The sequence below is a fragment of the Salvelinus alpinus genome, chromosome 5, assembly GCF_045679555.1.
Source record: "Salvelinus alpinus chromosome 5, SLU_Salpinus.1, whole genome shotgun sequence".
NCBI classification, from domain to species: domain Eukaryota; kingdom Metazoa; phylum Chordata; class Actinopteri; order Salmoniformes; family Salmonidae; genus Salvelinus; species Salvelinus alpinus.
The window spans coordinates 52,248,296-52,275,658 of NC_092090.1; the positions used below are offsets into that span (position 1 = coordinate 52,248,296).

A 27,363-nucleotide genomic window follows, 5' to 3' on the forward strand; every position below is an offset into this window, starting at 1 on the left:
AAAGTCACCCGGAAGTGATATTTAAAAAAAATATATATATGTTTCCTGGCCTGTCTAACCTCCATTTAAAGGGGTATCAACCAGATTCTTTTTCCAATGGCTTCCTCAGGCTGTGACCAGGCTTTAGACATAGTTTCAGGCTTTTATTTTGAAAAATGAGCGAGATGTTTCAAAAGAGGTCAGGTGTCCTCTGAATATTTCCTGCGCACGCGGGAGGAGCTCACCATTTTCCTTTTCTCTCTTAATGAATAGGTTATGCTCCGGTTGAAATATTATCGATTATGTTTGTAAAGACAGCCTGAGGTTTGATTATAAAAAACATTTGAAATGTTTCTACGACCATTTCGGATACTTTTTGGGATTTGTCGAACGGAACACGGCTTTTGTTTTCTCAAAATAATGCGCAACCCAAATGGCGTTTTTTTGTGATAAAAGTAATATTTATCGAACAAAAAGAACATTTGTTGTGTAACTGGGAGTCTCGTGAGTGGAAACACCCGAAGATTATCAAAGGTAAGCGATTAATTTTATTGCTTTTCTTACTTTCGTGACCAAGCTAACCAAGCTAATATAAGGCTAAGCTGTTATAGCATTGAAAGCTACACTCACAAAAGCTTGGATTTCTTTCGCTGTAAAATATATTTTCAAAATCTGACACGATAGGTGGATTAACAACAAGCTAAGCTGTGTTTTGGTATATTTCACTTGTGATTGCATGATTATAAATATTTTTTGTAATATTTTTTAATCTGATACGTTTGGAAATTTTCATCTTCCTTTCAGGACCGGAACGAGGCTGTAGTTTTCTCATCATAACGCGCAACCCAAATGGCGTTTTTTTGTGATAAAAGTAATATTTATCGAACAAAAAGAAGATTTGTTGTGTAACTTGGAGTCTCGTGAATGGAAACGTCCAAAGATTATCTAAGGTAAGCGATTCATTATATTGCTTTTCACATTTTCGTGACCATGCTAATTTGGGACTAGCTGATGTAGCATTGAAAGCTACACTCACAAAAGCTTGGCTTTCTTTCGCTGTAAAATATATTTTCAAAATCTGACACCATAGGTGGATAAACAACAAGCTAAACTGTGTTTTGGTCTATTTCACTTGTAATTGCATGATTATAAATATTTTTTGGAATATTTTTGAATTTGGCGCCCTGCAATTCAGCGGTTGTTTAGGAAAGTGAACCCGTATTCGGTATCCGTAGCGCAGAAAAGTTAAAGAAAAATTTTAAAAATTTAAAAATTGAAATGACAGATTGCCTCTTATCCGCTTGTTGTCCCCTTATGCCATAGTTTGTGCATCTCAATTGTCATTAGAAACCACATTTGTTTAATTAAGCAAGTCAGCCATATCAGCTATGTTTTTTTTAAAGACAGTAAATGAGGCTGAATGACCTGTTTCGCTGCCAGACAAGGCTCCGCTGATAGCCAGGTGTAGCAGATTTTGGGACAGGATTATGTAGGCTGATTTTGGGTACCGTTTGTCACCGTTATAGTGCAATGAATGTATTGTTGAATGTTGTGTAGTGTAGTGGCTTTCCTGGCATGCATCCCACTTGTTGTTTTGGCCCCACCATCTGTTGGGCAGATTTATGTAATCTGGTCTTCAGGAGATTTTATTAGATATTTACTTTATTTAGTCTCATTCTTAACACAATGGGCTATAATATACGATAAGTCTGATAAATGGAACAATTCTGCTTCTTAACAATGGTCTATAATATACAGTAAGTCTGATCAGTGGAACAATTCTCCCTCTTAAGAAAAAAATATTATTTTCAATGACGGCCTAGGAACAGTGTGTTAACTGCCTTGTTCAGGGGCAGAACGACAGATTTTTACCTTGTCAGCTCAGGGATTCGATCTTGCAGCCTTTCGGTTACTAGTCCAACGCTTTAACCAGTAGGCTACCTGCCTCCCCACAATTCATGAGCGAGCTAGGACAGATGTAGTCAATATAACGATTTGTTTAGCACTTGAAATGTACAGAGACAGAATTCATAACGTGGGCCGTTATTACAGTGTTCTCCCTGTACACCAAGTCAGAACCGTAGGATAAATAAAGGGGGCACATAAGCAGACAATGAAAGCTCTTACAATATTCAATGATTACATTTCTCTAAAACAGGTTATAGGCTACATGTGCACCACCAAGTCAGAACAGTAGGTGAAATTAAGAGGGGAAAATAGACCAAATTCTTAGGGTGAGGCACATGGGCTACTAACATCTTACTACACAACATACACTTAGTATTACTTTCTTAGCTACAGTATACATTTCTCCCTGGCATATTACATAATTTATGCAGCACCATAGAAGACATTTTTGGACTCACCTTGTTGTGCTGTGCTGTGCTCACTTGAACAGGAAAGTGGCACGGCGGCCCTTCGTGGGAAAATGTTGTCATCAAAGTCTGGCATTCTCTGGATTTATGGTGCTTTCAAAACAACTGGAACTCGAAAAAAAACAAGGTCAAATCATGATGACGTCATTGATCTTCAGGTCGTAGCTCTAGAAAGAGGCCTGATTTCCAATTCCGAGTTGGATGACCGTTCAAAACATATTTTCCCAGTCGGAGCTCGTTTATTCCCAACTTCCCAGTTGTCTTGAACTCACTGAAGTCAAGTTTTCGCCGTTCAGAGTTAACAGTTGTTTTGACTGCGGCACAAATTATGTTTCATTGACAGCATGGCCATTGTTGAATGTTTATCATTTTAAACTTGGAAAAGAGACCCTTAATCCCAGATGTGGGACCACACAGCCACTCCACTGAATAGCAGGCTAGTGGTTGCTTTGCAATGCGTGTAGTTAGCCACTGTCACTGATTCCTTCCAAACCAATCATTGTTGAATTTGCAATTTTCAACTTGTTGTGTAATGTTTATGTCCAATGGCCGATGAGCACCGATATGTTTTATCTATAATTTCTCTTCATTATTTATCTTCATGTGATTTGCCAGTAGATTGTCAACTTGATTCATGATGATCACTGCAAGCTTGCTAGCTAAGATTTTGAAGGTATGATGTTGACGTGTTCAGTCCAATCAAAGCTACTGTAGATATAATGTGATTTGACATCATTTTATCTGTGGCCAATGACTTTGAGTCTTCTTGGATGGGCACTTCTAATGTAACTCTATGGCAGCACCCAAAGGGGCTGAAATTCTCCAGGTCTCCCCTTAGACTTGGAAGTGACGTAGTTTCCCCATGAGTGACAGAACACTGAGTCAATCACAGCGCAACGCTTGTATTTTCTGCTGGCTGCCCCTCCACCACTAAAAAGCACTGAACTAGGCTGAAACGCCTACATTTTGGAGCTGCCTTTCTCAAGAAAACAAAAAAGAAACCATGTTTGTATACAGCTTTATTAATTCAATGATATACAGTGGGGCAAAACAGTATTTAGTCAGCCACCAATTGTGCAAGTTCTCCCACTTAAAAAGATGAGAGAGGCCTGTAATTTTCATCATAGATACACTTCAACTATGACAGACAAAATGAGAAAAGAAAATCCAGAAAATCACATTGTAGGATTTTTAATTAATTTATTTGCAAATGATGGTGGAAAATAAGTATTTGGTCAATAACAAAAGTTTATCTCAATACTTTGTTATATACCCTTTGTTGGCAATGACAGAGGTCAAACGTTTTCTGTAAGTCTTCACAAGGTTTTCACATACTGTTGCTGGTATTTTGGCCCATTCCTCCATGCAGATCTCCTCTAGAGCAGTGATGTTTTGGGGCTGTTGCTGAGCAACACGGACTTTCAACTCCCTCCAAAGATTTTCTATGGGGTTGAGATCTGGAGACTGGCTAGGCCACTCCAGGACCTTGAAATGCTTCTTACGAAGCCACTCCTTCGTTGCCCGGACGGTGTGTTTGGGATCATTGTCATGCTGTAAGACCCAGCCACGTTTCATCTTCAATGCCCTTGCTGATGGAAGGAGGTTTTCACTCAAAATTTCACGATACATGGCGCCATTCATTCTGTCCTTTACACGGATCAGTCGTCCTGGTCCCTTTGCAGAAAAACAGCCCCAAAGCATGATGTTTCCACCCCCATGCTTCACAGTAGGTATGGTGATCTTTGGATGCAACTCACCATGCTTTGTCCTCCAAACACGACGAGTTGAGTTTTTACCAAAAAGTTCTATTTTGGTTTCATCTGACCATATGACATTCTCCCAATCTTCTTCTGGATCATCCAAATGCTCTCTAGCAAACTTCAGACGGGCCTGGACATGTACTGGCTTAAGCAGGAGGACACGTCTGGCACTGCAGGATTTGAGTCCCTGGCGGCGTAGTGTGTTACTGATGGTAGGCTTTGTTACTTTGGTCCCAGCTCTCTGCAGGTCATTCACTAGGTCCCACCGTGTGGTTCTGGGATTTTTGCTCACCGTTCTTGTGATCATTTTGACCCCACGGGGTGAGATCTTGCGTGGAGCCCCAGATCGAGGGAGAGTATCAGTGGTCGTGTATGTCTTCCATTTCCTAATAATTGCTCCCACAGTTGATTTCTTCAAACCAAGCTGCTTACCTATTGCAGATTCAGTCTTCCCAGCCTGGTGCAGGTCTACAATTTTGTTTCTGGTGTCCTTTGACAGCTCTTTGGTCTTGGCCATAGTGGAGTTTGGAGTGTGACTGTTTGAGGTTGTGGACAGGAGTCTTTTATACTGATAACAAGTTCAAACAGGTGCCATTAATACAGGTAACGAGTGGAGGACAGAGGAGCCTCTTAAAGAAGAAGTTACAGGTCTGTGAGAGCCAGAAATCTTGCTTGTTTGTAGGTGACCAAATACTTATTTTCCACCATAATTTGCAAATAAATTAATTTAAAATCCTACAATGTGATTTTCTGGATTTTTTTCCCTCATTTTGTCTGTCATAGTTGAAGTGTACCTATGATGAAAATTACAGGCCTCTCATCTTTTTAAGTGGGAGAACTTGCACAATTGGTGGCTGACTAAATACTTTTTTGCCCCACTGTACATATATATATTTTTTTTACATTGTTTGCAAACTGATATGTGTCATGTAATAATGCCAAAATAACATGCAAAACAGGCAACCCCCCAATTTTTGGGTGGGATTTTGTTTATTTTGCTAAAGATTTGGGGCTCAAAACAGCCCCAGCTGCCCTGAATGACGGGTCGCCACTGCACCCGTAAGTGATTCATTGAGAGTCCTGCAATAATGAGGCTGGTCGACCCCACACTCTTGAGTGGTGGGCCAAGAGCTCTGACACAGAAACCAACAGAGGTCTTATATAGTAGACCTATAAATGCTTAGTCATGGCTGGTTCCACCACAACTGACTCAATGTGTCGAACCTGTGGATGAGGTGGCCAAATATTCAGAGTCCTCTGTGTTCTCCTACGAGTACGAAGAACTGTTGGTTCTTAGAATAGAGGATGAAGAGAGACTTCGTTCGGAACAGACACGTTTCAGAGAACAGAGGGTATGAACACGAGATGTGCACAGCTGTGGTGAATTAGGTACAGAGTTATGTGAAAACAGTAACTTACACAACCAGAGTAACAGGATTGTACACATCTTTATATTACATACACACCTTTATATTACATACACACCTATCCTTTATATTAACCTGAAAGTAATGCTAATACACATGTTTTATACCAAACACCCTGGATAGAGGGGTTTACACACTAGAGAGATATTCATACCAAACACCCTGGATAGAGGGGTTTACACACTAGAGAGATATTCATACCAAACACCCTGGATAGAGGGGTTTACACACTGGAGAGATATTCATACCAAACACCCTGGATAGAGGTGTTAACACACTAGAGAGATATTCATACCAAACACCCTGGATAGAGGGGTTTACACACTGGAGAGATATTCATACCAAACACCCTGGATAGAGGGGTTTACACACTGGAGAGATATTCATACCAAACACCCTGGATAGAGGTGTTAACACACTAGAGAGATATTCTACATTGTTGCTCCAGTGTGTCTTACTGAACATGAGCATGATTAGAGTGAAACATCATGTTGTGTTTGACACAGGGACCAACTGACACAGGGACACTGACTCGCCATCATACCAAAGCCTAAACCCTGGATAGAGGGGCTCAGTAAATGTGGAGGTGAATGTGTACAGGTGGGTCAGTGTGTCAGAAGAGACTACGTAGAAGGACAGAGTGCCGGCTGGCCAGTCCAGATACACCCCTACTCTGTGGGAGCTGGAGGAGGGGCGGACGTCTATGATAATGGGATTATTGTTGTGACAGGCAATGTAACTGTTGTCATAGCAGAAAAGAGTCCAGGACGCGTCATTGTATCCAAGACAAAAGTCATTAGCCCTTCCTTTCCTACTGATTCCTTTATATGTCACTCCTATATCAACCCTTCTCCCACTCCACTCTACCTCCCAGTAACAGCGCCCAGTCAGACCCTCTCTACACAGCACCTGTTCATAGTTTTCAAATCTCTCTGGGTGATCAGGATACGGTTGCTTCTCTCTCCTGCATGTCACCTTTCTGTTCTCCTCAGACAGAGAGAGGCGTCTGTTTACTGTGTTTAGGTCCAGTGTGAGATCACAGACATCTGATGGATGAAACCAGACACAATATTAGAAATCATCATCATTCACATTAGAATGTTAACTCACTTTTCACTAATGCATTAATTGTAGATGTTTCTAGGTGTCAAAAGGAGAAGTTAAGGTAACTTGATACTTGTTGAATGATCATATGTTATACTGTATGGTAATATAAGACACATGTATTCCCATTAATTACACACACACACACACACACACACACACACACACACACACACACACACACACACACACACACACACACACACACACACACACACACACACACACACACACACACACACACACACACACACTTCTTATGTAACACGAACATGCCACACACACAGACACATTGTTAAAGCAACTCTTTGTAAACTTTGGTGTCCTTGATTTCTGCTTCTGTAGAACTACAGCTGATATTTAATATCACCAAGTAAGTAATGATTGTGGTCTTTGACTTTGACTTAACTTGAATTAAGACATATTCTTAGTCATATTCGTCACAGCAGTCAACACTCACATTTTCTAAGCCCAGGTTTCATTGTGTTCTCTCCACGATGTTCCACACTGTAGCGGTAGGCAGAAGAACAGACAGTAATTGAGTGACACACGGGAACTCACACACACAAATACACACACACACACAAACACAGTCAGGATATACCTTTGTCCAAGGGGTGGTAAGAATATTTGTCTTAACTAGCCTTATAAGTCAAACATGTCTGATATGAACATTGACATAAACCCTCTACATACTTGAGTTTCTCCAGTCTGCAGTGTGGATCCTCCAGTCCAGCAGAGAGCAGTCTGACTCCTGAGTCTCCTGGGTGATTGTAGCTCAGGTCCAGCTCTCTCAGGTGTGAGGGGTTTGACCTCAGAGCTGAGGCCAGAGAAGCACAGCCTTCCTCTGTGACTAGACAGTGTGACAGCCTGCAAAGTGTCAAACCATATTAAAACAAAAAACATTGATATTCTTTAGTGGTGAAAATAGTGGCAGTACATTTGTTTCAACATTTTCAGATACATCAGAGTCCTGAAACCTGCCATATCTATTCAGAAATGAATGTATCATTATTAGAAATAATTATTAGAAATTGCCTGCAGATATAAAAATGTATAGTACAAATATTTGAGTACGTTTTGAAATGAAGGCACTTTATGTGTCTAGTTCCCCTATTTGAAGGAGACATAAGTATTCTGACAAATGTACTTATATTGTATTAACCTGTCTGGCCCGCTAGCGGAACCCCCCCCACATTCCACTGAAAAGGCAGCGCGCGAAATTCAAAAAAGATTTTTTTGAAATATTTAACTTTCACACATTAACAAGTCCAATACAGCAAATGAAAAATAAACATCTTGTGAATCCAGCCAACATGTCCGATTTTTTAAATGTTTTACAGCGAAAACACAACGTATATTTATGTTAGCTCACCACCAAATACAAAAAAGCACAGACATTTCTTTCACAGCACAGGTAGCTTGCACAAAACCGACCAAATAGAGATAGAATTAGTCACTAACCAAGAAACAACTTCATCAGATGACAGTCTTATAACATGTTATACAATAAATCTATGTTTTGTTTGAAAAATGTGCATATTTCAGGTATAAATCATAGTTTTACATTGCAGCTACAATCACAAATAGCACCGAAGCAGCTAGAACAATTACAGAGACCAACATGAAATACCTAAATACTCATCATAAAACATTTCTGAAAAATACATGGTGTACAGCAAATGAAAGATACACTAGTTCTTAATGCAATCGCCGTGTTTGAATTCTAAAAATAACTTTAGTACGACATACAGCTTACGTTATAGCCAGACAGCGCCCAAAATCAGGGCGGAAAATAATACTAAACATTTTCGACAGAAATACAAAATAACATCATAAATGGCTTCTACTTTTGCTGAGCTTCCATCAGAATCTTGTACAAGGGGTCCTTTGTCCAGAACAATCGTTGTTTGGTTTTAGAATGTCCTTTTTTCCTGTCGAATTAGCAACCAAAGCTAGCCAAGTGGCGCGAAGCTGTCCATCTCCACCAAACGCAGAGAACGGAACACGCCAAAACTCCCGATAAACTTTCAATAATCTGATAAAACTATATTGAAAAAACATACTTTACGATGATATTATCACATTTATCAAATAAAATCAAAGCCGGAGATATTAGCCGTCTATAACGAAAGCTTTTCAGAAGGCAATCCAGAGTTCCTTCCCGCGCCTTGCTGAACAAAGGAAATTGGGGTCATGTCATTCCAAGAGCTCTCTTTTGACCTCAGATCAAGCTATACACCCCATTTCACCTCTCACTGCCTGTTGACATCTAGTGGAAGGCGTATGAAGTGCATGTATATCCATAGATTTCAGGCAAATTAATAGGATGGCCCTGGAAAATTTCAGATTTTTCACTTCCTGACAGGAGGTTTGCTGCAAAATGAGTTCTGTTTTACTCACAGATATAATTCAAACGGTTTTAGAAACTTGAGAGTGTTTTCTATCCAATAGTAATAATAATATGCATATTGTACGAGCAAGAATTGAGTACGAGGCACTTTAATTTGGGAACAATTTTTTACAAAGTGAAAACAGCGCCCCCCTATCCCAAAGAAGTTTTTAAAGCAGTCAAAAGTTGAGTATTTGGTTGTAAACTCGTTGGTTGCAATTGCAGTTTGTTTTGGTTGTGTTTTGGGTTATGTTTTACCCAATATTAAAATGGTGGATGATGACTGAAGTAATCTTCTGTCTAAGTGATTAGATAACATGTTTCTAAACATGACCAAATGAATCCTGATGATGCCATGATTAATACAAATCATAAATCAATCATGAAAAAAGTTACAGAGGCTACAACAAAACATGCTAACCTCTCAACATTACCAATAACAGAGGGGGTTTGATCTTTGTGTCTCTGTAACTTTCTCATTCATCATCATTCACGATTCATTCATGATTATTCATAATCATGGTAGCATCCACATGAATGTAGAAGTGTTCAGAAACATCTTCTATTCTTACTGACAATACAAGTGAAGTGACTCCAAAATGACAGGACATTATTCACCATTCAGTTTCTATTATGAAAAACATCCAAAACACAACCAAGACAAACTGCAAATGAATTCAACAAGTTAGTAGAATCACAAGCTTGATGTAATCACTGCAGGCATGGAATATGGGACCAAATACTAAACTTTTGAATAAATTAATTTGTACAAATTATTAAGACTAATCGGTAAAATATATATGTATGAATACCTTTAAATAAAAGGTGACATTCTGTACTGTAACCTAATATGAAACATTCTATCTCAATTTTTTTATATACTTTTTTTATTTCATCTTTATTTAACCAGGTATACTAGTTGAGAACAAGTTCTCATTTGCAACTGCGACCTGGCCAAGATAAAGCAAAGCAGTTCGACACATACAACAACGCAGAGTTACACATGGAATGAACAAAACATACAGTCAATAATACAGTAGAAAAAAAAGAAAAAAAAGTCGATATACAGTGAGTGCAAATTAGGTAAAATAAGGGAGTTAAGGCAATAAATAGGCCATGGTGGCGAAGTATTTACATCATAGCAAGTAAAACACTGGAATGGAAGGTGATACAGGGGTGCAAAGGAGCAAAATAAATAAATAAATACAGTATGAGATAGATAGATGGGCTGTAGACAGTTGGGCTATGAACAGGTGCAGTGATCTGTGAGCTGCTCTGACAGCTGGTGCTTAAAGCTAGTGAGGGAGATGGGAATCTCCAGCTTCAGTGATTTTTGCAGTTCGTTCCAGTCAGTGGCAGCAGAGAACTGGAAGGAAAGGCGACCGAAAGAGGAATTGGCTTTGGGGGTGACCAGTGAGATATACCTGCTGGAGCGCGTGCTACGAGTTATATGCTGCTATGGTGACCAGCGAGCTGAGATAAGGCGGGGGTTTACCTAGCAGAGACTTGTAGATAACCTTTAGCCAGTGGGTTTGGCGACGAGTATGAAGCCAGGGCCAGCCAACGAGAGCATACAGGTCGCAGTGGTGGGTAGTGTATGGGGCTTTGGTGACAAAACGGATGGCACTGTGATAGACTGCATCCAATTTGTTGAGCAGAGTGTTGGAGGCTATTTTATAGATGACATCGCCAAAGTCGAGGATCGGTAGGGTGGTCAGTTTTACGAGGGTATGTTTGGCAGCATGAGTGAAGGAAGCTTTGTTGCGAAATAGGAAGCCGATTCTAGATTTAATTTTGAAATGGAGATGCTTAATGTAAGTCTGTAAGGAGAGTTTACAGTCTAGCCAGACACCTAGGTATTTGTAGTTATCCACGTATTCTAAGTCAGAGCCGTCCAGAGTAGTGATGCTGGATGGGCGGGCAGGTGCGGGCAGTGATCGGTTGAATAGCATGCATTTAGTTTTATTTGCGTTTAAGAGCATTTGGAGGCCACGGAAAGAGAGTTGTATGGCATTGAGGCTCATCTGGAGGTTTGTTAACATAGTGTCCAAAGAAGGGCCAGAAGTATACAGAATGGGGTCGTCTGCGTAGAGGTGGATCAGAGAATCCCCAGCAGCAAGAGCGACATCATTGATGTATACAGAGAAGAGAGTCGGCCCGAGAATTGAACCCTGTGGCACCCCCATAGAGACTGCCAGAGGTCCGGACAACAGGCCCTCCGATTTGACACACTGAGCTCTATCAGAGAAGTAGTTGGTGAACCTGGCGAGGCAATCATTTGAGAAACCAAGGCTGTTGAGTCTGCCAATAAGAATGTGGTAAATGACAGAGTCGAAAGCCTTGGCCAGGTCGATGAATGCGGCTGCACAGTAATGTTTCTTATCGATGGCGGTTATTATATCGTTAAGGACCTTGAGCGTGGCTGAGATGCACCCATGACCGGCTCTGAAACCAGATTGCATAGCGGAGAAGTTACGGTGTGATTCAAAATGGTCGTTAATCTGTTTGTTAACTTGGCTTTCGAAGACCTTAGAGATGCAGGGTAGGATAGATATAGGTCTGTAGCAGTTTGGGTCTAGAGTGTCACCCCCTTTGAAGAGGGGGATGACCGTGGCAGCTTTCCAATCTTTGGGAATCTCAGACGATACGAATGAGAGGTTGAACAGGCTAGTATTAGGGGTTGCAACAATTTCGGCAGATCATTTTAGAAAGAGAGGGTCCAGATTGTCTAGCCCGGCTGATTTGTAGGGGTCCAGATTTTGCAGCTCTTTCAGAACATCAGCTCTCTGGATTTGGGTGAAGGAGAAATGGTGGGGGCTTGGGCGGGTTGCTGTGGAGGGTGCCGGGCAGTTGACCGGGGTAGGGGTAGCCAGGTGGTTAGCATGGCCAGCCGTAGAGAAATGCTTATTGAAATTCTCAATTATAGTGGATTTGTCGGTTGTAACAGTGTTTCCTAGCCTCAGAGCAGTGGGTAGCTGGGAGGAGGTGCTCTTATTCTCCATGGACTTTACACTGTCCCAGAACTTTTTGGAGTTTGTACTGCAGGATGCAAATTTCTGTTTAAAAAAGCTAGCCTTAGCTTTCCTAACTGCCTGTATATACTGGTTCCTAACTTCCCTGAAAAGTTGCATATCACAGGGGCTATTCGATGCTAATGCAGAACGCCACAGGATGTTTTTGTGCTGGTCAAGGGCAGACTGGTCTGGAGTGAACCAAGGGCTATATCTATTCCTGGTTCTACATTTTTTTGAATGGGGCATGCCTATTTAAGATGGTGAGGAAGGCACTTTTGAAGAATAACTAGGCATCCTCTACTGTCGGGATGAGGTCAATGTCATTCCAGGATACCCCGGCCAGGTCGATTAGAAAGGCCTGCTGGCAGAAGTGTTTTAGGGAGCGTTTGACAGTGATGAAGGGTGGTCGTTTGATCGCAGACCCATTACGGATGCCGGCAATGAGGCAGTGATCGCTGAGATCTTGGTTGAAAACAGCAGAGGTGTATTTGGAGGGTGAGTTAGTTAGGATGATATTTATGAGGGTGACCGTGTTTATGGATTTGGGGTTATATCTGGTAGGTTCATTGATTAGTTGTGTGAGATTGACGGCATCAAGCTTAGATTGTAGAATGGCCGGGGTGTTAAGCATGTCCCAGTTTAGGTCACCTAGCAGCATGAGCTCAGAAGATAGATGGGGGGGCAATCAAATCACATATGGTGTCGAGGGCACAGCTGGGGGCAGAGGGTGGTCTATAGCAAGCGGCAACGGTGAGAGACTTGTTTATGGAAAGGTTAATTTTTAGAAGTAGAAGCTCGAATTGTTTGGGTACAGACCTGGATAGTAAGACAGAACTCTGCAGGTTATCTTTTCAGTAGATTGCAACACCGCCCCCTTTGGCATTTCTATCTTGTCGGAAAATGTCATAGTTAGGGATGGAAATTTCAAGGTTTTTGGTGGTCTTCCTAAGCCAGGATTCAGACACGGCTAGGACATCCGGATTGGTGGAGTGTGCTAGGGCAGTGAATAAAACAAACTTAGGGAGGAGGCTTCTAATGTTAACATGCATGAAACCAAGGCTTTTATGGTTGCAGAAGTCAACAAATGAGAGAACCTGGGGGATGGGAGTGGAGCTAGACACTGCAGGCCCTGGATGAACCTCTACATCACCAGAGGAACAGAGGAGGAGTAGGATAAGGGTACGGCTAAAGGCTAACAGAACTGGACGTGTAGTACGTTCAGAACAGAGAGTAAAAGGAGCAGATTTCTGGGCACGGTAGAATATATTCAAGGCATAATGTACAGACAAAGGTATAGTAGGATGTGAATACAGTGGGGGTAAACCTGTGCATATAGTGATAATGAAAGAGATATTGTCTCTAGAAATATCATTTAAACCAGGTGATGTAACTGTGTGTGTGGGAGGGGTGGTGAGCAGTGCTAGAGGCTCTACAGTGAAATAAAACAATAGTTACAAACCAAAACAGCAATGGACAAGGCATGGTGACGTTAGGGAGAGGCGTGCGTAGCCGGGTGATCATACGAGTCCAGTGCGTGGCTTCAGGAAGCTAGCGGCACGGGGCTAGCAGGCTAACAGAAAGGCCTTAGAGTGACGACGCGACGGAGGAAAGTCTGTTGTGGCCCCCTCGTGCAGTTACATCAGCGGACAGATCAGCAGGGCTCCATGTGGTAAACCAGGCCAGTTGGCAAAATATGTATAGTGGCCAAAGAAATATGTCCGAAGGGCCTCTTAAGCCAGCAGCTCAATGTGCTTTAGATAGCTAGCAGGTCGCAGATTAGTGGCTGTGCGTTCAGGGGACGTTAGCTGCTATAATTCCAGGTGAAAAAAATGTATAATATTTATTTTTTTAAATAGGTTCAGAGCTTGCGGTAGGAATCCGGAGAAGAATACGTCCGACTAGCTCTGGTTTGAGTCGCGCTGTACAGACTGGCGAGAGTTGTCCGGGATAAAGGTAGCTGATGACCGCTAGCAAAGGATAGCTGACTGCTAGCTAGTAGCTGTTAGGAATTTTATAAATAATGACTAAACAATGTTTACATTTAGATAAAACTATAACTAATTGAGCTCTACCCTGTATTATTATTATATCTGATTAATAATGTTAATTCATAAGGAAGGGATTATGTAGCATGAACAAGGAGTAATTAAAACATAATAAACACCATTCCAACTTAGTTGGAGAGGTATGTGGTGTGGGTTATAAAGTAAGCCAAAGGGAGCGTTAAACTATGGTTGAACCGACTCAACTTAGCCCTGAGATGTTTAGATAAGGCAGTGAGTAACTTCTTAGGTCTTCCATTATCTCGAGCTGTCTGCTAAAGTGGTAATAAATTATAGTGAACCTTCTAGAGTTAATGATCTAGTGATATTGTGTGTCATGTGTGTGCGCTGGTGAGTTGGAATTAACTTTTGAACCTGTTTTGTCTTGGTCAAGAGGAGGAGCTTTATTCTGTAACCAATGACGTCATGTTTTGTATATAAACTGTTGTTTGTGGTTAAATGGGAGCGCGCTCACGAGAATAAATACTATTATCTAATTTTAATAAGACTGGACCCTGTCTATTTTATGTTAATAAGTATCTTACAAATTCTTAGAAATAGACAGATTGATTTTAATTAATGAGTACATAAAGGAATTATTAGCTTCCCCTAACAGTAGCTTCGGAATGTATTCGATGGGCCTTGTAAGCTAACAGTCCGTTGTGCTCTAGACAGCTAACATTCAGGGGACGCTGCGAAGGTCGGAAGGTGAGAAGGTTCAGAGCTTGCGATAGGAATCCGGGGATATGGAGAGAAAAATAGGTCCGGTATGCTCTGGTTGAATCGCGTTGTACAAACTGGTGAGAGCTTTCCGAGCTAAAGGTTAGCTGATGACCGTCAGCTGGCTAGCTTATGTTGGAGAGATTCCAGTAATAGAGGTAAAGAAAAATACTTTAGAGAAAAAGCAGGTCCATTGGGTGAGGTGGGTTGCAGGAGGGTATTTTGAAGTAAGGGTTTAGAAAAATATAAAAGATATGCTAAGAAAAAGCTACAAAAATATATATACATGGGACACGTCAAGACGAAGGACAAAGACGTCTGACTGCTACACCATCTTGGATCCAAAACGCTGGAGATTACCACTGATTTTAAAGCTGTTAGCTTCCAAACACATATGGTGTGGACTATGTGTGACTGGAAACACATGTGGATCTGGTGAACAGTTATCACTTGTTGACCAACTATGGGAATACTGACCTCAGAGTCTCCAGTTTACAGTGGGGATTCCCCAGTCCAGCAGAGAGCAGCTTCACTCCTGAATCCTTCAGGTCATTGTTACTCAGATCCAGCTCTCTCAGGTGTGAGGGGTTTGACCTCAGAGCTGATACCAGAGAAGCACAGCCTTTCTCTGTGACTCCACAGCCTGACAGCCTGACAAAGAGATCATCATGACTTCACAAACACACTGTTGATTTAACGAGTAGTGTTGAAGGACAATGGCAGATGCATTTGGTTTATTCTCTCAAACAGCATATAGATTCATCTTCCGTCTCCTAGAATTGTATGGTCATATTGTTATACTAATATGAAAATCAATGCATATATTCAATATGTTTTTTAATATAATATTATGCAAACACTTTATTACATATTTTTCTCTAAATTGAATATTTATTCATGATGATTAGTACTTAAATGTAATTTTATTTACTCACAGAGCAGCTCTGGAGACTTTGACCACTGGCAGCAGCCTCAGAAGACCTTCCTCTGATCTAGAGTATTTCTTCAGGTCAAACACATCCAGCTCCTTTTCTGAAGTCAGCAACACAAAGACCAGAGCTGACCACTGTGCAGGTGACAGGTTGGCTTCTGAGAGACTTCCTGAGCTCAGGTAGCTTTGGATCTCCTCCACTAGAGAATGGTCATTCAGTTCATTCAGACAGTGGAACAAATTGATGCTCTTCTCTGGAGAGGGATTCTCCCTGATCTTCTTCTTGATGTACATCACTGTTTCTTCATGGCTCTGTGAGCTGCTTGACTTTGTCAGTAGACCTTGTAAGTGCTTCTGATTGGACTCCAGTGAGAGGCCCAGAAGGAAGCGGAGGAAAAGGTCCAGGTTTCCTGTCTCACTTTGTAAGGCTTCATCCAAAGCACTCTTGTAGACAGTAACTTTACGCTTGCGTCTTTTCTTCACAGAAAAGGACGTTGAATGCAGTTTGTCCATTAGATTCTCATTGTTGTTGATGAATGAGAGGAACACATATACAGCAGCCAGAAACTCCTGAATGCTCAGATGTACGAAGCAGTACACCTTGTCCTGGTACAGCCCACATTCCTCTTTAAAGAGCTGTGTGCACAATCCTGAGTACACTGAGGCTTCATTGACATCAATGCCAGCCTCTTTCAGGTCTTCTTCATAGAAAATCAGATTGCCCTTCACAAGCTGTTGAAAAGCCAGTTTTCCCAGTGACAGAATGCTCTCTTTATTCCAGTGTGGACCTGTCTCTTCGTTCCCAAGATACTTTTCATTCTTCTGTTTGGTATGAAACACCACAAGGTGTGTGTACATCTCAGTCAGAGTCTTGGGCATCTCTTCTCTCTTATGGTTCAGCATGTGTTCAAGGACTGTTGCAGAAATCCAACAGAAGACAGGAATGTGACACATGAGGTGGAGGCTCCTTGATGTCTTTATGTGTGAGATGATTCTGCTGGCCAGGTCCTCTTCACTGAATCTCTTCCTGAAGTACTCCTCCTTCTGTGAGTCATTGAACCCTCGTACCTCTGTCACCTGGTCAACACACCCTGAAGGGATCTTGTTGGCTGCTGCAGGTCGGGTAGTTATCCAGATGAGAGCAGAGGGAAGCAGATTTCCCTTGATGAGATTTGTCAGCAGAACATCCACTGAGGTTGACTTTATGACGTCACAACAGATCTTGTTCTTCTGGAAGTCTAGGGGCAGTCGGCACTCATCCAGACCATCAAAGATGAACATAACTTTGTATTTGTCGTAGTTGGAGATTCTTGATTGTTTGGTTTCCATTGAGAAGTGATTAAGAAGTTCAATCAAAGTGTGTTTGTCCTCTTTCATCAAATTCAGCTCCCGGAAAGGGAATGAAAATACAAATTGGACATCCTGATTTGCTTTTCCTTCAGCCCAGTCCAGAATGAACTTCTGCACAGAGACTGTTTTTCCAATGCCAGCGACTCCCTTTGTCAACACAGTTCTGATAAGTTTGTCTTGTCCAGTTAAGGGTTTGAAGATGTCGTTACATTTGATTGCAGTCTCTGGTCTTGCTTGTTTCCTGGTTGTTGTCTCAATCTGTCTCAGCTCATGTTCATTATTGACCTCTCCTGTTCCACCCTCTGTGATGTAGAGCTCTGTGTAGATCTTATTGAGAAGTGTTGGGTTTCCTTGTTTAGCGATCCCCTCAAATACATTTTGAAACTTCTTCTTTAGATTAGATTTCAGTTCACGTTGGCAAATCACAGCAGGATCATCTGAATCTAGAAATAACACAGAGGATATTAATATTGTCTGTTTTAATGCCTACAGTATTGTAGGACTGTTACAAAGTTTTACATTATAATCATGTATTCTCTCAACTCACTGTATAAATGTGTGAATGATTTCATAATGCATTACAGACTGGTGTGACTGATTATACTATTATTGGTATTATTGATGTTGTTACTATTAATTCATTATCTCTCTCCCTCTCTCTTAATCAACACAACACATCCCTGCTGCTACTTGATGAGGTCACTAGGGTTTGTGTTGAGGCTGCTACAATATCATTGAGTTACACAGCTACTTTAGCTGTACTTTAGCTACAGCTTTTAAATGTTATAAAACATCATTCAACATGAGGCAGACAGATCTTACAGTTCTCCAGTGTGTCAGCAAGCTCCGTCTGGTTCATTTTCCTCAGGACGTGCAGTGTGATCTTCAGAGCCCCCTCTCTGGCACTGCTCTCCTGCTTCTCATCTTCAGTGTCCACCATTTCCTTATCCTGCTTCTGACTCTCAAAGCCTTCTGGGAGTTCTGGACTAAGAATCCTCTTGAACATCTTCAGCTCGTTCTTCACAAATGTCAAAATGTTCTCTTCAAGCACCTAAAATAAATAAAGTCAATTAGTTAAGCAAGAGACAAAATGCTTTCTCATTAACACATTAATGAATGATTGACAGATCAACTTTACTTGAGGTAAACAAAAACAAATGCATAGAACAGGACCACATACACTGAATATGGAGGCCAGGTCTGTTTGTTGACTCTGGGAAGACTGACGACTGAGAATCTCTGACTCTGATCTCTCTTGTTGGTTTCTGTGGACAAAACATGAGATTACATCTCCTCATCCAGAGTGCGCACAAACACACACACACACACACATACTGGACACACACACACACACACACACACACACACACACACACACACACACACACACACACACACACACACACACACACACACACACACACACACACACACACACACACACACAGACTTGTACAGCTAACCTTGTGGGGACATACAATTCAGTCCCATTCAAAATCCTATTTTCCCTAAACCCTAACCCTAAACCTAACCCTAATCCTAACCCGTACTCTTACCCTAACCCTAACCCTAACTCAAAAACCTAAACTTTATCCTAACCCTAAACCTAACCCTAGCTCCTAACCCTAACCCTACAACTAACCCTAGCTCCTAACCTTAATATTTTACTTAATTCTAACCCTAACACTAATTCTAACCTTAACCCTAAACCCCCTAGAAATAGCATTTGACCTTGTGGGGACTAACAAAATGTCCCCAGCTGGTCAACTTTTTGTTCGTTTACTATTCTTGTGGGGACTTCTGGTCCCCACAAGAATAGTTAAACACGTCCACACACACACACACACACACACACACACACACACACACACACACACACACACACACACACACACACACACACACACACACACACACACACACACACACACACACACACACACACACACACACACACACACACACACACAGTGAGGGAACGTTGTGTTTGTTTAATACTGTTTTGACTTTTCATTTGTGAGAAGCTTTTTTTGCCCTCCCGCTTCACTTTACACATATCTCCCTAAACATAGAATCTCCTAGTTTATCCATCTCCTTGTGACTGCTGATAAATTCAGAACAAAGTTGACTACAATTTCCAAGTTGCAAATGTCTTTGCAGTGTATACAAACAAGGGGCATATAAAATGCTTCAAATGAAAACCATGATGACTGGATTAAAATATAAAACAGTAGGCTATAGGCCTGTTTCAATCATATTGAAATATATTTAATCTTTAATATATTGAGTTCTATTTTGCTTCTTGTAGACTACTGTCTGTAATTTCTCTCAATATATTTTATGATGTGTAGCCTAACATGAACACAATGATGAACCATATTTGGGATTTAGTGAATTTCTATTGGGTAAACTGTAATATTTACAGCCATAGGTGTTAATAGAAGCTGATCCCTGGCCAGTATTGTGCAATAATTATAATATTGAGGAAAGATTTTAATGGAGAAAGCTGATCTGAGTGCAGCGCTCACTTTCTTTAGATCCTGTCAGTATTGATACATGCTCCACAGGATGTGATACCTTGTAGTGCTGCTGATCCAGTTTCTGCTGGTCTGCCTGTGGCTATGGAACCCTGCCCTGTTCACCGGACGTGCTACCTGTCCCTGAACCTGCTGTTTCGACCCTCTCTCACCCTCTCTCTCTCTCTCTCGTCAGAGTGCATGCTGGGAGTGAGTCGGGAAGCAGGAACGATTGTGGGAGTGACTGGAATTCTTTTCACCATATTGGGTTTCGGTGTGTATAAATATATATATTGATTAGTTGAGTTTTAAGGTTATATTGTCACACTAAGCACTTATAGGGGTGGTGGGACCGTTGAGGTTGTTTTTCTCAAACGCATAATCAGCGTGTGGCTCGTTGCAATGGGCACTCACGGAGGTTTGGTGTTTGAAAAACTTAGTCGGCAGCATGGAGTAAAGATTCCGGCTGCGGCAGGGTGTTTGGTGTGAGAATGTAGTTGAGCAGTTGGCTCTATCATTGGGTATGATAGCATAAAATCAGCCTCAAGGACAAATAGCGCTGTAGTGATATGTCGTAGCTGAATCAGAATTAGTTAGGTAACATGGATAAATAAGATGTTTTATCTATTTTATACTTGTCATTAGAATGTCTTCTTTTGGACTATACTGTTGGCAGTTGCATTTTCCTTTCTCCTCTAGGGAAAAGTCACTTGGGGCCCAGAGAGGTGAGAGGTCAGGCTTGTCTTTTACATGTCTGGTAATATGCAGAATATCAGAAAGGGAGAAGTCAGGTTTGAACATTGTCTTGCATATGTGAATATATCTGTGAAATCATGTGAAGGACTCCACTATGTCTGTACTACAGTCATTCCCTCATTTTCCCATTGGGGGGAGGAGTATGGCAGTGTCTGGAACCATTATACCACCCCTCTGATGTTGAACTTATCTTTCATAGTATATGACCTAGAGGTTCACTCCCCTTAGTGAGCTTCTCCAGGAGTGGGGAGAAGAGGGGGTGTATTTGAGATGGGAGTATCTAGAATTGACAATTGATATATGCCATTGGATGAGGTAATGTTTTGGTAATATGAAGTACCAAGAACGAGAAGTAAAACTTCGTCTAAGAGACCAAACTGAACGATAATTTATAGCTAATGCTATCTTGCTATGGGATACTCCTCTTTCAAGTTAAAGGCCCTTTGTGAAGTTCCTAAGATCTGTGGTTCGTCATGTGAGTTGAGAGGGGTGTATCTTGGCTATAAAAGATAATAAGAATTATTTTGTAAGCACTCTCAGAAAATTCATTTATAGACACTGAATTGATCTGAGAGTCAAAGGGCTATGGTGAAGCTCATATAATTAAAGATGGAATTTAAAATATAACTCTGACTTGTGTGTGGTTTGTAAACTCTCGTCATTTAGTAATACAGGAAATTACCACGACAGATATTGTTAGATTCCATTGAAAAGGTGAATATGATTGTTGAGAGTGGTGTTGTGTTGCGGGAGACACAGACGTCGGTTTTCCCTCTTATGAATCCGGTGAAGAAAGTTATACTTTCTAACCTGCCCCATTTTGTTAGAGATGATGTGTTGGAGCGGGAGTTCTCTCGTCATGGAATATATATATTTCACCTTTATTTAACCAGGTAAACTAGTTGAGAACAAGTTCTCATTTACAACTGTGACCTGGCCAAGATAAAGCAAAGCAGTGTGACACAAACAACAACACAGAGTTACACATAGAATAAACAAGCGTACAGTCAATAACACAATAGAAAAATAAAGTATATATAGGCCATAGTAGCGAAGTAATTACAATTTGGCAGGATAACACTGGAGTGATAAATGAGCAGATGATGATGTGCAAGTAGAGATACTGATGTGCAAAAGCGCCGAAAGTAAATAAAAACAGTATGGGAATGACGTTTGTAGATTGGGTGGGTTATTTATAGATGGACTATGTACAGCTGCAGCGATCGATTAGCTGCTCAGATAGCTTATGTTTAAAGTTAGTGAGGGAAATATAAGTCTCTAGCTACAGCGATTTCTGTAATTCGTTCCAGTCACTGGCAGCAGAGAACTGGAAGGAAAGGCGGCCGAAGGAGGTGTTGGCTTTGGGGATGACCAGTGAGATATACCTGCTGGAGCGCGTGCTGCGGGTGGGTGTTGTTATCGTGACCAGTGAGCTGAGATAAGTTGGAGCTTTACCTAGCATAGACTTATAGATGACCTGGAGCCAGTGGGTCTGGCGATGAATATGTAGCGAGGGCCAGCTGACTAGAGCATACAGGTCGCAGTGGTGGGTGGTGTATGGGGCTTTGGTGACAAAACGAACGGTACTGTGATAAACTGCATCCAGTTTGCTGAGTAGAGTGTTGGAGGCTATTTTGTAAATGACATCGCCAAAGTCGAGGATTGGTAGGATAGTCAGTTTTATGTTTGGTGGCATAAATGAATGAGGCTTTATTGTGAAATATGAATCCGCGGGCAGCGAACGGTTGAAAAGCATGCATTTAGTTTTACTAGCATTTAAGAGCAGTTGGAGGCCACGGTAGGAGTGTTGTATGGCATTGAAGCTCGTTTGGAGGTTTGTTAACACAGTGTCCAAAGAAGGGCCAGATGCATACAGAATGGTCTCGTCTGCATAGAGGTGGATCAGGGAATCACCCACAGCAAGAACGACATCATTGATATATACAGAGAAAAGAGTTGGCCCGAGAATTGAACCCTGTGGTACCCCCATAGAGATTGCCAGAGGTCCGGACAACAGGCCCTCCGATTTGACACACTGAAGTAGTTGGTGAACCAGGCGAGGCAGTCATTTGGGAAACCAATGTTGTTTAGTTTGCCGATAAGAATACGGTGAATTAACCCAGCATCGTCCGAGTTTGGCCGCTGTAGGCCGTCATTGTAAAAAATTATTTGTTCTGAACCGACTTGCCTAGTTAAATGAAGGTTAAATAATAAAAAATAATAAAAAAAATAAACAGGTTGTAGAGATGGTGGAGTTTTCCTCTGGGGAGGATAGCGAGAGTGAGTCATCTGACGCATCACAACAACATAGCGAGAGAAATTGAGTGGAAGGGAGGTATGGGATTGAGAAGGTACGTCAATTTCTGAATTTGACAAAAGGGAAGAAATATATGCAGGATTATAATGTAACAATTTTTTTTCCTGAAAAAAAAGTTTACCGAATCAGCAAAGTTTCTGATGTCAAAACGGATTGACAAGGTTTGACAAGACCAGAACTCACTAGACTAAAGAAAGTGGTCAGGAGACAAGTGAGGTAAATTCTAAAGGAAATGAAAGAGTTCAGTCGCAGCCTTAACTCTGTAAAGAGATGTGTTTTCTGTCTCTTACTCTGTATTTATTTTTCAGCCATTAGCAGTTTTAAGATTTCTTCTTTAAACATAAATGGGCTGAGAGACGTTACAAAAATAGCTGTAGTGTATGACTTAATGAAGGGAAAGGGAAGTGAAGTTTAATTTTTTTTTATTATAATAATTTTTTCTAAACCTTTATTTAACAAGGCAAGTCAGTTAAGAACAAATTATTAGTTACCATTGTAGTATCTGTGATCTACATTGTTTATATTAGTTACTATGCTGTTACTAAGCAGTAATGTATTACGGCAGTGTTATGTTACTACACCTAATAGGCACTATTGGGCCGGGGGCTGTGGAGCACGAGGGGTTTTTGACTAAACTAACTGTACTCCCGTCTCCTGCCTGGTCATTTCTCCACAACACAAATAGTACAGTGGCGACGAGGTGACTAAGCTTCTTAAACGGACATTGCTTGAAGGGAAGAATGTAATGGAAGAGAAATGAAACTCAAAATAATTATGTTAATCGTCAGTTATTTATGTATTTTTTTCGCCATTTGAAAAGGCTAAGCACTGCTAGTAGGTACAGTGTTCAGGAGCTGCCAAGTGGCAAGCCTATTGGAGTCCAGAATAGCGACACTGCCCTCTGGTGGTTAAATAAAAAAAACTGTCATTGAACCCATTGAAATTAGGCGTTCTCAGTGGAGAAGTATTGTTTAAAAAATGTTTTTTTAACAAGGAAGAAGATACGTAACACAGTGTGTACATTAGTACACGAGTGCATTGAATGAAGTACTTGCAGAAACTTCTGAAATTAAGAAAGTGAAGAATTAACAACAAGTTAATCTTTAAGCCGATGTAAAACACTTGTATATTTTATGAATGTTTATTATGAGTATTTCAGTTTTTGAATTTGGCGCTCTGCAATTTCACTGGATGTTGGCCAGGTGGGACGCTACCATAGAGAGGTTAAGGAATACAAGGAATAAGGAAACTGAACAATTAACTGTGAAAATGCCAACCATTGGTCGAGAACCAGAGTTTGAGGCTACAAAATAGGATTTAGATTGCTATTTAGAGCATTTTGAGCGTTGGCCAGCTGCAAATGAAATCAAAGATGAAAAGAAAGCAGTATTTTGGGTCCAAAAAGGTCTCTGAAAGGTCTCATTGAACAAATAAATGCAGTGGAGTTGACCTACGCAGAATTGACTGAAACTCTTTCAAGGCATTTCAAGCCTAAGCCAATTCTCATTGCAGAATGTTTCAGATTTTACCAACGTCACCAGAGTCAATGCGAAACCGTGGCTGACTACATCCTTGCTTTGAAAAGGCTGGCAAGTACACGCAAGTTTGCTCGATTTCTTGATGACGCTCTCCGAGACAAGTTTGTATGTGTTCTCACAGGTGAAGCATATCACAGAAGGCCTCTGTCAGAGAAGGACCTGACCTTTAACTTCACTAGGGTAGGGGGCAGCATAGGGGGCAGCATTCGGAATTTTGGATGAAATGCATGCCCAAATTGAACTGCCTGCTTCTCGGGCCCAGAAGATATGATATGCATATAACTGGTAGATTTGGATAGAAAACACTCTAAAGTTTCCAAAACTGTTAAAATAGTGTCTGTGAGTATAACAGAAATGATTTGGCAGGCGAAAACCTGAAAAAAATCCATTCAGGAAGTTTTTTTTTTTTAGTTTTCTATTCAATGCCATTACAGTATCCATTGACTTAGGACTCAAATTGCAGTTTCTATGCCTTCCACTAGATGTCAACAGTCTTTAGAAATTGTTTCAGGCTTTTATTCTGAAAAATTAAGAAGTAAGAGCAGTCGGAATGAGTGGACCCTAAAGTGTCACAGAGCTTTTTCATGCGTGCGACCGAGAGAGTGCCTTTCTTGTTTACCTTTTAAATTGACGACATTATTGTCCGGTTGAAATATTATCGATTTTCTAGGCTAAAAACTACCTGAGGATTGAATATAAACATCGTTTGACATGTTTCTATGAACTTTACGGATACAATTTGGATTTTTTTGTCTTCCTGTTTTGACTGTGTTTGAGCCTGTGGATTACTGAAGAAAACGAGCTAACAAAACAGAGGTTTTTGGATATAAAGAGACTTTATCGAACAAAAGGAACATTTATTGAGTAAATTAATGTCTGCTGAGTGCAACCATATGAAGATCATCAAAGGTAAGGGATTAATTTTATCTTTATTTCTGACATGTGTAATTGTTCTACTTGGCTGGCTACTGTTTGTAATGATTTGTCTAGTGGGCTATGTTCTCAAATAATCGTAAGGTATGCTTTCGCCGTAAAGCATTTTTTAAATCTGACACCGTGGTTGGATTCACAAGAAGTTAATCTTTAAACCTATGTGAAATATGTTTTGTTTTCTGAATTTTTATATTGAGTATTTCTGTATTTGAATTTGGCGCCCAGCAGTTTCACTGGCTGTTGAAGAGGTGGGATGCTACCGTCTCACGTGCCCAAGAGAGGTTAAGAAAGCCTGTGATATCACACTTGGACTCGAGCTTGCCCACAGGGATACTATTGAGCTATCGGGTGTCGTGGAAAATTGCAAGATTATGTTATAATGCTTGTAAGATTATGTTATAACGCTTGTATTACATTATAAGAGTTGTTACATTCGATAGAATAGAGTACTGTGTGTGTGTTCCACTGAGGATGGGCCTGTATGAGATAACACAGACAGAGGAGATGTATAATGTCTTTGGGGTGATAAAACCTAAAGAGCATTTGAGGTAACATGAGCTAATGGTTCTGTTCTATGCCGTACGAGGGAGAGACGGTTCCCTTTTGGAGTAGGGGGGGCCAGACACTGGTCTTTACAATGAGAACTGTTGACACAGCAGTAACTGTCTGCTATGTTTTATAGATATCTTTCATACAAATCTTAATCTTTGTGAACTGTTCCTAAGATCTGTGGTTCGTCAGTGTAAATTGAGAGGGGTGTATCTTGGCTATAAAAGATCTTTGTACTTTTCTGGTGGTACTTCTCAACGGTTCATTAGAAATAGTGAATTGTTGAAAGTCAAACGCTATTGCAAAGCTTATTATTATTATTACAGATGTAGCTTATGTATAACTCTGACTGGTGTGTAGTTTGTGCCACCACACGGGAAAAATGCCACCACACGGGACATGCAGAACGCCAGAAAGGTGTTCACAAGGTCAGTGACACACGTGGAGGAAAAGGCTCACAAAAGTCACACTTTTCTGAGTCCCGTCTTCAAGGTTACACAAGAACAAAGCAGCCCACATCACAAAGGTCTAAGCCAAGTTGCTACAGATGTGGGGGAGATAATCATCAGTACAGTGAATGTCGATTCCAAAATGTAAAGTGCCACAATTGTGGAAAGGTTGGACATTTACAGAGAGTGTGTAAAGCTCCAAAACGCACAGCAAGAGCGCACAGTGTCAGACGCAGCACAAGAAGAGGAAGGTATAACTGAAACAGTATTGGAACTGTTCACAGTGTACACAGCTCTCAACAACAAAAAGATGGAATCTATCTCAGCATGGTGTTGGCGGGAAAACCAGTAAAAATGCAGCTGGACACCGGAGCGTCTGTATCACTTGTTCCAGAGAGACTCTACAAAGAAAAACTGAAAGAGTGCCCTCTTCAGCCAGCGTCCATCCGCCATTCTTCATACACTGGTGACACTATTCCTGTGATAGGGCTGATCCACGTACCAATCCGGTATGAGGGGAAGGAGTGGACGCTACTGCTTGTCATTGTTAAAGGAGAAAATCAGCCTTGCTAGGCAGAAACTGGCTACAAAAGATCAAGTTGAACTGGGGAGAAATCTTCAGTCTGAGAAATGACAAACCAGTGACTCAGGCTACACTCACTAACATGCTGGAAAAGCACAAATAACTTTTCAAAGATGGCGACGGCGAAATACAAGATTTCACAGCAAAAGTCAGAGTGCAAGAAGGAACCAAGCCTATCTTTCACAAACCACATCCAGTTCCCTATGCTCTTAAGGAAGCAGTAGAGAAGGATCTGGACCGCCTACAGAAGAATAACATCATCACCAAGTAGAGAGGAGCGACCGGGCCGCTCCGATCGTTGTAGTCCCACAGAAAGACAAGACCGTCAGAATGTGCGGGGACTACAAGGTCACAGTAAATCGCTGCATACTACCAGAGGAATATTCACTACCAAACGCTGAAGATCTGTTTGCCACTCTAGCTGGTGGGAAGGTTTTCAGTAAGCTGGACCTGTCATTCGCTTATCAGCAACTAGAGCTGGATCCGGAGTCAGAACCAGTATCTGACCATCAATACACACAAGGGGCTATTCAGATTCAATCCCTTGGCCTATGGAATCTCGACAGCTCCAGCGATATTCGAACACACAATGGATCAGATCTTGGACGGTATAGACAATGTTGCAGTG

At 41.2% G+C, this 27,363-nt stretch overlaps 2 protein-coding genes across 3 annotated transcripts in view; one reads left to right on the plus strand and one right to left on the minus strand.

Moving 5' to 3' along the window:
• The window catches only part of LOC139575073 (NLR family CARD domain-containing protein 3-like), a 188,840-nt gene that overhangs the window by 73,767 nt on the left and 87,710 nt on the right, over positions 1-27,363 (plus strand). The gene's annotated exons all lie outside the window — the stretch shown is intronic.
• Positions 5,547-27,363, minus strand: part of LOC139575071 (NLR family CARD domain-containing protein 3-like) — a 39,663-nt gene continuing 17,846 nt past the window's right edge. Inside the window, exons 5-11 of one of the 2 annotated variants that reach the window (XM_071400051.1) lie at positions 18,275-18,359; positions 17,917-18,145; positions 15,749-17,537; positions 15,291-15,464; positions 7,342-7,515; positions 7,106-7,152; positions 5,547-6,587 (exon numbers count right to left, since the gene is read on the minus strand). In XM_071400051.1, coding sequence (XP_071256152.1) covers positions 6,028-6,587; positions 7,106-7,152; positions 7,342-7,515; positions 15,291-15,464; positions 15,749-17,537; positions 17,917-18,145; positions 18,275-18,359 — 3,058 coding nt within the window. In that variant the 3' untranslated portion in view covers positions 5,547-6,027. The remainder of the gene's footprint in view (positions 6,588-7,105; positions 7,153-7,341; positions 7,516-15,290; positions 15,465-15,748; positions 17,538-17,916; positions 18,146-18,274; positions 18,360-27,363) is intronic. The other variant, XM_071400052.1, reaches the window with a different exon arrangement.